At 41.8% G+C, this 12,695-nt stretch overlaps 1 protein-coding gene across 1 annotated transcript in view; it reads left to right on the forward strand.

Annotated features, from left to right (window-relative positions):
* Window positions 1-12,695, forward strand: part of NOC3L (NOC3 like DNA replication regulator) — a 29,834-nt gene that overhangs the window by 8,745 nt on the left and 8,394 nt on the right. Inside the window, exons 7-15 of the mRNA XM_032231972.1 lie at window positions 55-216; window positions 1,418-1,511; window positions 3,468-3,643; window positions 4,368-4,496; window positions 5,896-6,027; window positions 8,109-8,189; window positions 9,410-9,510; window positions 10,169-10,241; window positions 11,846-11,909. Coding sequence (XP_032087863.1) covers window positions 55-216; window positions 1,418-1,511; window positions 3,468-3,643; window positions 4,368-4,496; window positions 5,896-6,027; window positions 8,109-8,189; window positions 9,410-9,510; window positions 10,169-10,241; window positions 11,846-11,909 — 1,012 coding nt within the window. The remainder of the gene's footprint in view (window positions 1-54; window positions 217-1,417; window positions 1,512-3,467; window positions 3,644-4,367; window positions 4,497-5,895; window positions 6,028-8,108; window positions 8,190-9,409; window positions 9,511-10,168; window positions 10,242-11,845; window positions 11,910-12,695) is intronic.

Raw genomic sequence — 12,695 nt, forward strand, 5'->3', positions numbered from 1 at the left:
CTTTAGCTTACATAGTGACAGGTATGTACTCAAAGGTGTGTTATTCCTGAGCAGGTAAAGAAACTCAAAGAGTTGCGTGCAATGTTGATGGAACAGGATCCCAACGTGGCTGTGATCGTGCGGAAATTGGTGATGGTTTCTTTGATGGAGCTCTTCAAAGATATTACTCCATCCTACAAAATCAGACCTTTGACAGAGAGAGAGAAGAACACGAAGGTGAGGTTATACAACGACAGAGGCTTACTATTAAAATTGGGAAGGTTTAAAAATACTTCAGGGGAAAAAAACATCTAGATTTTGTTACAACTTTGCAATTTGTGTTTTAACAGTCATTTGAATAATTTTATCTTGATCTTGATATCATCACTCATCCCTGCTGATTTATTGAAAGAAAGTTAACTTAAATGTTTGTCCAATACAAAATTTGAAGAGATTGCCTAGTTTCCTAATGAATAAGAATCTGGAGTTCTACAGATAATCCTTGACTTACAACCCCAATTGGGCCCTATAATTTCTGTTGTTAAGTGAGACATTCATTAAGTGAGTTTTGCCCCATTTTATGACCTTTCCTGCCACAGTTTTTAAGTGAATCACTGCAGTTGTTAAATTAGTAACAAAGTTGTTAAGTGGATTTGGCTTCCGCATTGACTTTGCTTGTCAGAAGATCGCAAAAGGGATCACATGACCTTGGGACAGCAATGGTCATAAGTATGAACCATTGTCGAGTGCTTAATTTTGATCAAATGTCATAAGTGCGAAAAATGGTCATAAGTCACTTTTTAGTGCTGTTGTAACTAAAGGGAGGGATGAATATTAGGCTTGACGGGGGGTGTTAGATTTTAATATGATTGCACATGTATACTGTCTTCTCTTTTAAAAAAAAAAAAACTAAGATATGTTAAGTATATTGATAGGGAAGCATAAATACCATCAACATAGAATGGAGTTTGCTCAGAAGCGGAAATACACCAATGGGAGGAAGAGTGGGAAACAGAGGAGAGAAGAAAGATGGGAAGAGAGGGATAGGAGAGAGGGTAAGGGGGGAAGATGAGGAGGAGAAGGAGGAGTGGAATGAAGAGAGAGGAGAAGGAGAAAGGAAGGGGAAGTAGAGTAGAAAAGGATGATGGAGGGAAGAAAGGAGGTAGGAGAGAGGTAGGAGAAAGAGGTGTATGGAGAGCAGAAGAGCTAATAATGGGTTTTTATCTTTCTGGGTGTTGATGACAAGAGGAACTGATGTAATTACTACTTAATACAATAGGATATTGGCTATGTAATAGTATACATGTGATTGTATGTTATGCAAGTGGAAAATAAAAAAGTATATTTAAAAATAATAATAATAATAAATATAAATGATTGAGTAATACAGTGGATACATGGCAAAATATTTTTACAAACTTTCCTTTTTATCTTGCAGGTTAAAAAAGAAACTCAGAAATTGAGAGAATTTGAAGAAGTCCTTGTGAGCCAATACAAGTTTTATTTAGAAAATCTGGAACAATGTATAAAAGGTATAACCTACAGTGTGTATTATTTTAATAGAATGTCATTCCGATTCTTATAAAAGATTAGTCTCGCTAAAGCCAGTGAATAAATAGGATATAATTATATTTCAATGATTCTTCTCCCTACTACAATACTGGGTATTCCGTCACTGGGAAGGAAAAGGAACCACTCTTTCTGTAAATTATAAACCATAATATTTAATGGAAGCTAATTTTAGAATTGTTGCCTCTGTGCTCCTGATTCTTTTCCATTTTTAGTCTGTCACTTCTTTTTCTCCATTTCAAGTCTTGGTTTTATTCAAGATCTTACTGTTAAATATGTTTAATGTACATTTTTAGAAGACTATATGGGAAAAGAGAGAATTTTTTCAGAGGAATATAATAACAACAACGTACAGGTCAATTTACATTCAAGATTTTGATCTGCTTTGCATTTCTGAGATCTGTGAAGAAAATTGGGGGAAAAAACCCTGCATGAAATATGCACTAGCTTCAGGAATGGCCTCGCCTTTGATCTTAAGTTAATACAAATCACCGTGTCTTTTGACCTATAAGACGCACCGGAGTATAAGACGCACCATGATTTTAAAGAGGTAAATTTTTAAAAAAGTTTTTGCATTCTGCAGGCTTCCCAAACCTTCTGCACGCCTTGTTTTTTTGGGGAAAAAAAGCATTCAGGTCTTTGGGAGGCTTGTAGAATGCTCCTGGGGGCTGGGGGGGGGGCAAAAACAAGGACAAACGGCCCCTTTTTTTCTCATTTTTGCCCTCCCCAGCCCTCAGGAGCACTTTGCAAGCCTCCCAAACCCTCTGCACGTCCATTTTTGCAAAGAGTGTGGGGCTTCGGTAGGTCGAAAATGCTATATTCAGCGTATAAGACGTACCCAGATTTTCACCCTCTTTTTAAAGGAAAAAACGTGCATCTTATACTCCAAAAATACGGTAGATATAAGAACAAAAATATTCTTACCATTACATGAAAAGCCACAGTCCTTTTTTAAAAATCTTTTGCAGTATGCTGTTAGCGAGTCCAATTGGGATTGGAAATTTGGTGGTTAACAAAGTGGTCACTGTTCTGTCCTCCCTTCTCCGCTCGTTAACAGACAACAGGCAGACAAACTTAAAAGGGAAGAACTTCATCAGTTCTCGGCTCAGACTGGCTGCGAGCCCAAAAATAAACATAAATAAAGTCTGAGTAGATTTCAGAATGCAAAACAAAACTCTTACAAAGCAATGCACTTCTCCAAGTGTCTCCTCGAATCAGGGTTACAGAAAGCAAATCACTTCTCCAAGTGTCTCTCACAAATAAACCACGACCTAGGATCAATGAACGTTGAACGAACGTTGACTCCTGCAACCCGGGCGTGGCACCATCCGTCCTTTTATCATCAGAAGACGCTGCTAACGAGCCCCAGTTGCTTTGTTAATCTTGCATCCCGAAAAAACTCACAGATTTCTGCTGAGTCACAACAGGTCACTAAGTGAATCACCACAGTTGCGTGCGTGGGCACGCACGTGCACACAGGCTGAGAGGAAAGGCTTCAAAATAGTCACACCAAGTGCTCAAGAGGATGCAGCTACTTTAATGCTCGTAGGAGAAATTATTTGCAATCGCTCTCTTCAAAATTTTTGCACAGCCCTAATTTTTCTCACTTTTCCCCCTCTGCCTGTGCGAGATTTGGTAGCGTTAGAAAGTATCATTATTTACGCTTAAGGAACTTGCTCAGTTGAAAGAGCTAAAACGTTTCAAGGAAATTTTTGAAGATTAATAATTTTAGCCGAGCAAAACTCAAGTCTTTCCAATATTCCAGTCAGATCCTCTCAGGACGATTATCATCCAGTGATGCAGTTCGGCGCCTGATTTCCCCTCCGAATTACAAACTTATTCCATTCAGATTTTGAAATCGTACGATTGGTAAAGAAGGAATCTGTAAATATTGAAGCGTTGTGTAACGTTTCCTTTAGATTGGAAGCAAAGGAAGCTGAAGAAAAGCAACGTGATTTCAGTGAAGGCGTACAAAGGGCTCGCCGAGATCGCCGTGAAGTGCCTTTGTGAGCTCCTGGTGGCCCTGCCTCACTTCAATTTCCACAATAACATCATTGCACTGCTTGTACCACTTATGAACGATGATTCGAAAAAGGTAGGCCTTCTAGTATCTCCTGCTTGGCTTAATTATTTATTTATTTGTTAAATTTCTAGGCCGCCCAATCCCGGAGGATTCCGGGCGGCTTACAAAGAAAGAAAAAAGAAAAGAAAAATTAAAAAAATAATTTAAAAATTCCCAACACGCATACATTTCTGATCGGGACTGGACCTTAACAATAAGGTCAACAGCCCCAAGCCTGCCGGAACAGCCAGGTTTTAACGGCTTTCCTGAAGGCCATGAGAGAGGGTAACGTCTGGATTTCTGGGGGTAGCTGATTCCAAAGGGTCGGAGCAGCCACAGAGAAGGCTCTCCTCCGGGGAGCCGCCAGCCGACATTGTCCAGCCGACAGCGTCCGAAGGAGGCCCACCCTGTGGGATCTTATCGGCCGTTGGAAGGTGTGTGGCAGTAGGCGGTCTCGCAGATACGCTGGTCCTGAGCCATGTAGGGCTTTAAAGGTAATAACCAACACCTTGAATTGCGTCCGGAGACCAATTGGCAGCCAGTTCAGCTCGCGGAGGACAGGTGTAATACGGGTGTATCTCGGTACACCCAAAATCGCTCGCGCGGCTGCATTCTGGACTAGCTGTAGTCTCCGAACGCTTTTCAAGGGTAGCCCCATGTAGAGTGCATTGCAATAATCCAGCCTTGAAGGTTTTATACTAAACATGTTGATTTCCAAAGCGAATCCTCTAAACTGGGATTTTTTTAAACCTCACAGATTTCTGAACCGTGTTGTGACGCGATAAAGTGCCTCTTCAAGCAAGATAAGTTAGGCGTTGCTTCACTTGGTGCGGTGAAGGTCATTTCTGGCTTGGTGAAAAGCCGGAATTATGACGTGAGACCTGAGGTGAGTTTGTTGGTATGTCGTTTCGTTTTTGAGAAAGCATTGAAGATGGATTCTCCCGTTTCTATTGAAATGGCATAAAACCTTCAATTCCGTGCTTCTATTGAAGGTTTGATATACTTATTTCTGTCCTTCATGAACAAGCGATTGGCAAGAAGGAGAGCTGGGAATCTCCGTCTCACCAATGTCTAACCTTGACAGCTTTAATACTTGTGGACTTCAACTCCCAGAATTCCCCACCGAGCCATCCTTGCCAGTACTTCAAGGTTGGACACCCTGGCTCTTATCTCAGGGGTGTCAAACTCACGTCATCGCGGCGTCACATCAGGACTTTTTACCCCTTCGCTAAACCGGGCGTGGGCGTGGCCAGCGCATGACACATCTGGCCCTTGGGCTGGGAGTTTGACAGCCTTGCTCTACTTGAGAGAAATTGTTTTAATTTTTCATACATATTTTTGACTCTTATTTATTAATTAGACTTAATTATTAATTAATCAGACTTATATACCGCTTCATAGGGCTTTCAGCCCTCTCTAAGCAGTTTACAAATTTTTTTAGCAAATTGAGTCAGCAACTTGCCCCCACAGTCCGGGTCCTCATTTCACCCACCTCGGAAGGATGGAAGGCTGAGTCGACCTTGAGCCGGTGAGATTAGAACCGCTGAACTGCAGATCTGCAGTCAGCTGAAGTGGCCTGCAGTACTGCACCCTAACCACTGCGCCACCTCGGCTCTCTTCCACAATTTGGACCAGAATTTTGGTCACCAAGTGATGCAGTCATTAAGCAACTCATCATGTGACTAAACCCAACTTCGCAACCATTGTTTACTGTGGTCATTAATCAAATCATGTGGTCATTAAGTGAACCAGACAGTAGTTAAGTGCATCGGGCTTCTCCCATTCAGAAGCCAACTGAGGTCCCAAATCACATGATTGCAAAGATGCTGTGTCTATCATAAATGTAAGCTAGTTGCCATGTGCCCGAATTACAATCACATTTATTTATTTATTTATTAGACTTATATACCGCTTCATAGGGCTTTCAGCCCTCTCTAAGCGGTTTACAATTTTTTTTTAGCAAATTGAGTCAGCAACTTGCCCCCACAGTCCGGGTCCTCATTTCACCCACCTCGGAAGGATGGAAGGCTGAGTCGACCTTGAGCCGGTGAGATTAGAACCGCTGAACTGCAGATCTGCAGTCAGCTGAAGTGGCCTGCAGTACTGCACCCTAACCACTGCGCCACCTCGGCTCTTCACGAACATGGACATGGGAGTGATGCAATCATAATTTTTGTGGCACTGTTATGACTTTGAACTATTATAAAACAAGTATTTGTAAGTCCAGGACTTCCTGTAGTTTTTTTGATGAGAAATAAATAAATGCATGTGGATATTCTATTTAGGTTTTAATGGCGCTACTTCATCTAAGAATTAAAGAAGTGGAAGTGAAAAAAGATGCAGAAGACATCACCCCAAAGAACAAAATCATGACTTACAGAGACAAAAGGAAAAATCTATCCAGGATGCAAAGAAAGGTATTTTTTTTTCCCCACAGTAAGCAAAAAAATGTGAAATAGAATTCTTAACTAATAATATGTCCAAAGCCAAATTCCATTGGGTACCAATGGGACAGTGGCTGATTGAGAAAACGGAGCATGTTTACATGTACTATAATTCTCTGAAACCTGCTTTGGATCTGATGATATTGTTGACCAAAATATATAAAATGTAAGAACTCAAATCATTGGGGGTTTCGCCTTGCCACATATGTACTAACATCACCCTGCCCTTATTTCCCCCCCAAAAAAAATATTCTTATCTATTGTCTCGTATATGTTATAAATTTTGTGTGGGGATTCTCCAGATCATGAGTGGGTAGAAAGTAGATCCGGTTCACCCACGTAACACCTATTCTCCGCGAGCTGCACTGGCTGCCTATTGGTCTTCGGATACGCTTCAAGGCGCTAGTCGTCACTTATAAAGCCCTTCATGGTATTGGACCTGGGTACTTGAGAGACCGCCTGCTGCCAATTACCTCCAATAGACCGATCAGATCCCACAGATTAGGCCTCCTCCGAATTCCATCCGCCGGCCAATGCCGACTGGCGACTACCCGGAGGAGAGCCTTCTCTGTGGCTGCTCCGACCCTCTGGAACGAACTCCCCGTGGAGATTCGGACCCTCACCACCCTCCAGGCCTTCCGCAAAGCCCTTAAAACCTGGCTGTTCCGACAGGCCTGGGGCTAAAGAGCTTTTGCCTCCCCCTCGAATGCTATGGTTGTTGTGTGCTTTTAAATTGTGTATTGTTTTGTTCGTCTTTTTTATCCCTTATCTGTACCCCCTTCCCTGACTTGGATTGTGAGCCGCCCTGAGTCCCCTTCGGGGAAAAGGGCAGCATATAAATGCAATAAATTCAATTCAATTCAATCCGAATCTACTGGTGATTGGAAAAAGCCCAGCAAGAGATTCTGATTCTCAGTTGTTCCAGAATATAAGCACAAAATGCTTGTACACACACATACACACGCACACAGCATGAGTTACCATGGGCCAATATTTACATGGAAGCGCCATTGGCATGTTTGGTACTAAAACCACAAACAGATCAAGAGTTCTTTCATTCTGACTCAAACATGCGCATAACAATTTCACATCTAAGGCCAGCATGCAGCCTTAAGCACTTCTACCCTTTCTACAAATCATGACAGAAGAGAAACCCGTCAGATATTTGGGGAGTAACCTGTTAACTTATTTGTTTATATCGATACCCGTTCAGCTTTAGAAGCTCTGGATGGGTACTATTCCATAAAACATTATCAGAGAATAATAATAATGATTACATGGATAAAACTATCACAATGCAACCCAAGAATTCAGGGAAAGGATCACTCAGGGTCTTAGATATAGACATACTCATCCAGTCACCTCTTGGCACTATGGCTGCTTGATGACAGCCATAGTGTTCCTGCCCACCTGTGTGTGTGTGTGTGTTTGGGGATATGAGGGAATGAAAAACCCAACAGGCAAATTTCAAGTACAGGAGGGCCCTTATTCTCCCCCAGCCAAGTGTTGGCTGACTTGGTCATGGACAAAATCAGTGTTGTTATGAATAATTCAGAGGGGAAATGCCATTGTGGATCGGAAGTTCAGGGAATGCGAAATCATTTGTGTTGTGATTCAGCAGAGGTTTGCTGTGAGTTGAGTCAGGATGCAGGATTAACAATGCAGCTGGGGCTCGTTAGTGTGGTAATAAAAGGACGGATGGTGTCATGCCCTGGTTGCAGAAGTCAACGTTCCTCGTTCATCGGTCGTGGTTTGTTTGTGAGAGACACTTGGATAAGTGATTTGCTTTCTGTAACCCTGATTCAAAGAGACACTTGGAGAAGTGATTGGCTTTGTAAGAGATCTTTGTTTTTGCATTCTGTTATCTTCTTGCCAGAGACTTTATTTATGTTTATTTTGGGCTCGCAGCCAGTCTGAGCTGAGGACTGATAAAGTTATTTCTTTTTAAGTCTGTCTGACTGTCGTCTGTTAACGAGCGGAGAAAGGGGGTCAGAACACATTGGTATTCCAATTCCCAAATCTGCTTAGCTTCTAAATCCCTTGTTCCTTTTCAGTGGAAGAAAGCAGAAGAAAAACTGGAGCGAGAACTCTTGGAAGCCGAAGCCTCTGAAAATACAGAGAAAAAACTGAAACTGGTATTTACATTCTTCACACATTTTATATTTTCTGGGAGTCCTTTTGGGTGACACATGACATAGGACTGGATCATGCAACGTGTTTCTTCCAAATTCTTTTTCCGCTGTGGCTCATCAGAAATAGCGAATTCAAATAGCAATAGCAATAGCAGTTAGACTTATATACCGCTTCATAGGGCTTTCAGCCCTCTCTAAGTGGTTTACAGAGTCAGCATATCGCCCCCACAGTCTGGGTCCTCATTTCACCCACCTCGGAAGGATGGAAGGCTGAGTCAACCTTAAGCCGGTGAGATTTGAACCGCCAAACTGCGGATAACAGTCAGCTGAAGTGACCTGCAGTACTGCACCCTACCCACTGCGCCACCTCGGCTCTTAGTAGAAGTGGGGGCCATGAATAAAGACTTAAAACCTGATATTATCCTTGTTTAATGACCACAGTTGGGGCCCAGAACACTACTCAAGCTCGCGGTCACTAAGTGGAAGGTTTACCACATAACTTCCCATTCAGTCGTTAATGAGCACAATCGTGGCCATCACGTGGCCACAATTTGCTATTTCCTCCATTTTCTGTTAATTCTGCTGGTTGGAAGCCAGTTGCAAAATGCCGAATGGTGATTACGTGACTGTTAGGCACTGCAGTGGTAATAAATGTGGAAACTGCTCACAAAACTGTTGAGTAGTCACTGAATGAAGTGGTCGGTAAGCGGGGGCTACCTATAACCATGGGTCCATATCTCATTGTGCCATTGATGTTCTTCAGAAGTTTAGCAAATGCAAGAATACAGTAATAGTCACTTATGTTTGAGCTAATAAATATTTTTTTGTTTACTAGCATGATTACCTTAATAGAGGTTGTGTCACAGTTACAATTTCTGCTAACTCAGAATGGTATAAAGCTTTCTGGCTGCCGAAATTAGATCGTTTATTGTAAAGGCAGAATTTTTTTAATAGTAATTTAGGATGAATAGCTTTTTAAAGCAGCCTTTCAGATCTCAAGGACCACTAAATTCATAACTTTAAATTCTGTGGACCACTAATATGAATGTTTAAAAAAAGATAAATAGTATTTAGTGCAATATAAAAAAATGCAAATATTTTTTCAATGGACCACTGGTTGGTGAGACCGCTGTTCTAAAGTGTTGCATGAAGAAGAAGAAAAATATTTGATTAAAATGAAATTATTTAGGTTCATGTATTATTTTACGCCTCTTTTACTATAGCATACAGAAACGTTGAATATCGTATTTTTGACTTACTTTCGGATCTTGAAAAAAGCCCAGAAATCTCCTCTTGTGCCTGCTGTGCTAGAAGGCCTTGCAAAGTAAGTATTTCTGAATAATTTTGAGATTTCTTTGAAAGGAAAAAAGAAGTAGCAATAGCAATAGCAGTTAGACTTATATACCGCTTCATAGGGCTTTCAGCCCTCTCTAAGCGGTTTACAGAGTCAGCATATCGCCCCCAACAACAATCCGAGTCCTCATTTTACCCACCTCGGAAGGATGGAAGGCTGAGTCAACCCTGAGCCGGTGAGATTTGAACCGCCGAACTGCAGAACTGCAGTCAGCTGAAGTAGCCTGCAGTGGCTGCATTTAACCACTGTGCCACCTCAGCTCTAGGTGTCCAGGGACTACATGCTAATGTCTATCCTTACAATATAAACATATGAGCAGTCGTTTACGGCATTCTTCAAAATTAAATATCACGATACAAAAAGTGACATTTGAAATATTTAGTTGACCAGCACTTCTGCATCTGCTTTATATTTTATCTTTCATTATCGGTATGAATTTGGGTTTTTTTTCAAAATTCCCCCTAGTAAGTGAAACGTAGCCTTGTTCCTTGCTGTATGCATTTATTTAAAAATGAATGCAATGCTACAAAAACAAGACTTTTGCCTCCCCAAATAAAATACCAAAAGAAACAAACAATGTAGAAACTTGATTTTACACAGGATTCATCCACAAAACTCTTTCATTTAGATTCGCCCATCTCATAAACCTGGAATTTTTTGATGATCTTCTGATGGTTCTCCATTCCCTTATTGTGTCTGGGGTAAGTTTACTGCTTTCTGATTAAACAAGGACCCTTATTCTGTGTCGGAAGTAAAGAATCTTGTAACTTGCCACCCAGGCTCCATCCTCAAGATTTCCCCTTTTCCAGTGGTGGGTTTCAAAATTTGTTCGAACCTACTCTGTGGGTGTGTCCTCCTTTGTGGGAGTGGCTTGCCGGCCATGTGACCGGATATGAAGATGCCGACGACAGTTGTCAGAACCACCTTAAATTACCTCTCACACAGCACTGGCACCCATAAGAATAGGATGGAAACTTGTTTTTTAAAAGGCATCTTTGGTTTGCGTTAAAACAACTTCGACACACGCAATGTTCTGATTGCACCACAAACGCAGTAGTCATCCTTACCTTTCACAGAGGCACTTATGAGTTTTATAAATAGGAGCATGATAGTGTAGAATAATTATATCCAAGGACCAGTGGTGGGTCTCAAAAAAGTTTTGAACCTCTTCTGTAGGTGTGGCCTGCTTTCCGGGTCCACTGGTGGAACCTCTTCTAACCGGTTCGGTAGATTTGACGAACCGGTTCTACCGAATAGGTGCGAACTGGTAGGAACCCACCTCTGCCCTTTTCCCACAAAACAATGTTCAGAGTAAGATTTTTTTCTCCTTTTTAAAAAAAAAATCTATTGTTTCATCAAAGAAATGTAAAAGCAACAATCAAAATGAAACAAAACATACATTCAACCCCAACGGCAACAACAAAAAAGAAAAAAAAATAGTGTATAAAAAGGGAAGAAAAAGCGGTAAATCGGATTTAACATGTAGGATCTACCTTGGCTGATGGCTGGGGGGAAAAAAAGGAAAAGCAATAAATTATCCTCCCCTTTTAGCAATAGCAATAGCAGTTAGACTTATATAGCGCTTCATAGGGCTTTCAGCCCTCTCTAAGCGGTTTACAGAGTCAGCATATTGCCCCCAACAATCTGGGTCCTCATTTTACCCACCTCGGAAGGATGGAAGGCTGAGTCAACCCTGAGCCGGTGAGATTTGAACCGCCGAACTGCAGATAACAGTCAGCTGAAGTGGCCTGCAGTACTGCACCCTAACCACTGCGCCACCTCGGCTCTTTTAAAAGTCAACAGGTTGAGTTAAACATTACACTAATCTAAGATTAGGGATTTTCTCTCCTCTTAACTCATAGGGGAAAAAATTGATGCGTAGATCACCCCAGGGTCGTGTGTATGTGTGTGTTGAACATAGAAGAATTGTGTGTTCTTATGCATGTGGGTGGGTGAAACCAGTTACATAAATGGAAAAGAAATGCCTGCAGTTTGGCTGAGTCCCCCACCCCACTCCTCACTTACGGTCATAGAACGTTGAAGTCGAGGTGACGCAGTGGTTAGGGTGCAGTACTGCAGGCCACTTCAGCTGACTGTTATCTGCAGTTCGGCGGTTCTAATCTCACCGGCTCAAAGGTTGACTCAGCCTTCCATCCTTCCGAGGTGGGTGAAATGAGGACCCGGATTGTTGGGGGCAATATGCTGACTCTGTAAACCGCTTAGAGAGGGCTGAAAGCCCTATGAAGCGGTATATAAGTCTAACTGCTATTGCTATGCCCTTACAATTCACCTTTGACCTTTTTAGGTGTTAAGCCACAGAGAGAGCCTGCACTGTATCCTCTCGGCGTTTCACATTTTGTCTGGGCAAGGTAAGGAATTTGATTTGATATTGTGTCGGGTTTGGCTCTGTACGATCAGCTTACGGTGATACAAAACCATAGTCCAGGGTGAGACATTAGAGAGTTGTTAATTTTGCATCGAAAGTCTCCTTAAGACAATTTGTAAGAAGACAGCACGGAGACTGTTTTCATCTGGAACTAAGCTAGGATCACTGATTTTTGTTTTTAGTTCCTGTGGGTTCCCCCCCCCCCCAAATCTGCTTTTATATTTGTAACTAAAACAATATAACAACAGTTCGACCTATTTCCAAGATGCACGTGAAGGTACTCCTCAATTAAAACTACCGTAATTGGAACAGGCAACTCTGTCTCTTAAGTGACACGGTTGTAAACCGAAAATATCACATAACGTGGCCAACTTAACAGTGGCAGCTCAAGTTGTGGTTAGTCAAATCACACATAGTTTTCTGCACTTTGATATGGGTTGTGACTCAGCAGAAGTTTGCTGTGAGTTGAGTCAGGATGCAGGAATAACAATGCAGCTGGGGCTCATTAGTGTGGTGATAAAAGGACTGATGGTGCCATGCCCTGGTTGCAGAAGTCAACGTTCATTCATTCGTTCATAGTTCGTCGTTCATCAGTCATGGTTTAATTGTGAGAGGCACTTGGATAAGTGATTTGCTTTCTGTAACCCTGATTCGAAGAGACACTTGGATAAGCGATTTGCTTTCTTTCTGTAAACCTGGTGTTGCTGTAATAGCTCTTTGTTTTTGCATTCTGCTGCGTAACCTTTTTGCCAGAGACTTTATTTATGTT

The sequence above is a fragment of the Thamnophis elegans genome, chromosome 15 (assembly GCF_009769535.1).
Source record: "Thamnophis elegans isolate rThaEle1 chromosome 15, rThaEle1.pri, whole genome shotgun sequence".
NCBI classification, from domain to species: Eukaryota; Metazoa; Chordata; class Lepidosauria; order Squamata; family Colubridae; genus Thamnophis; species Thamnophis elegans.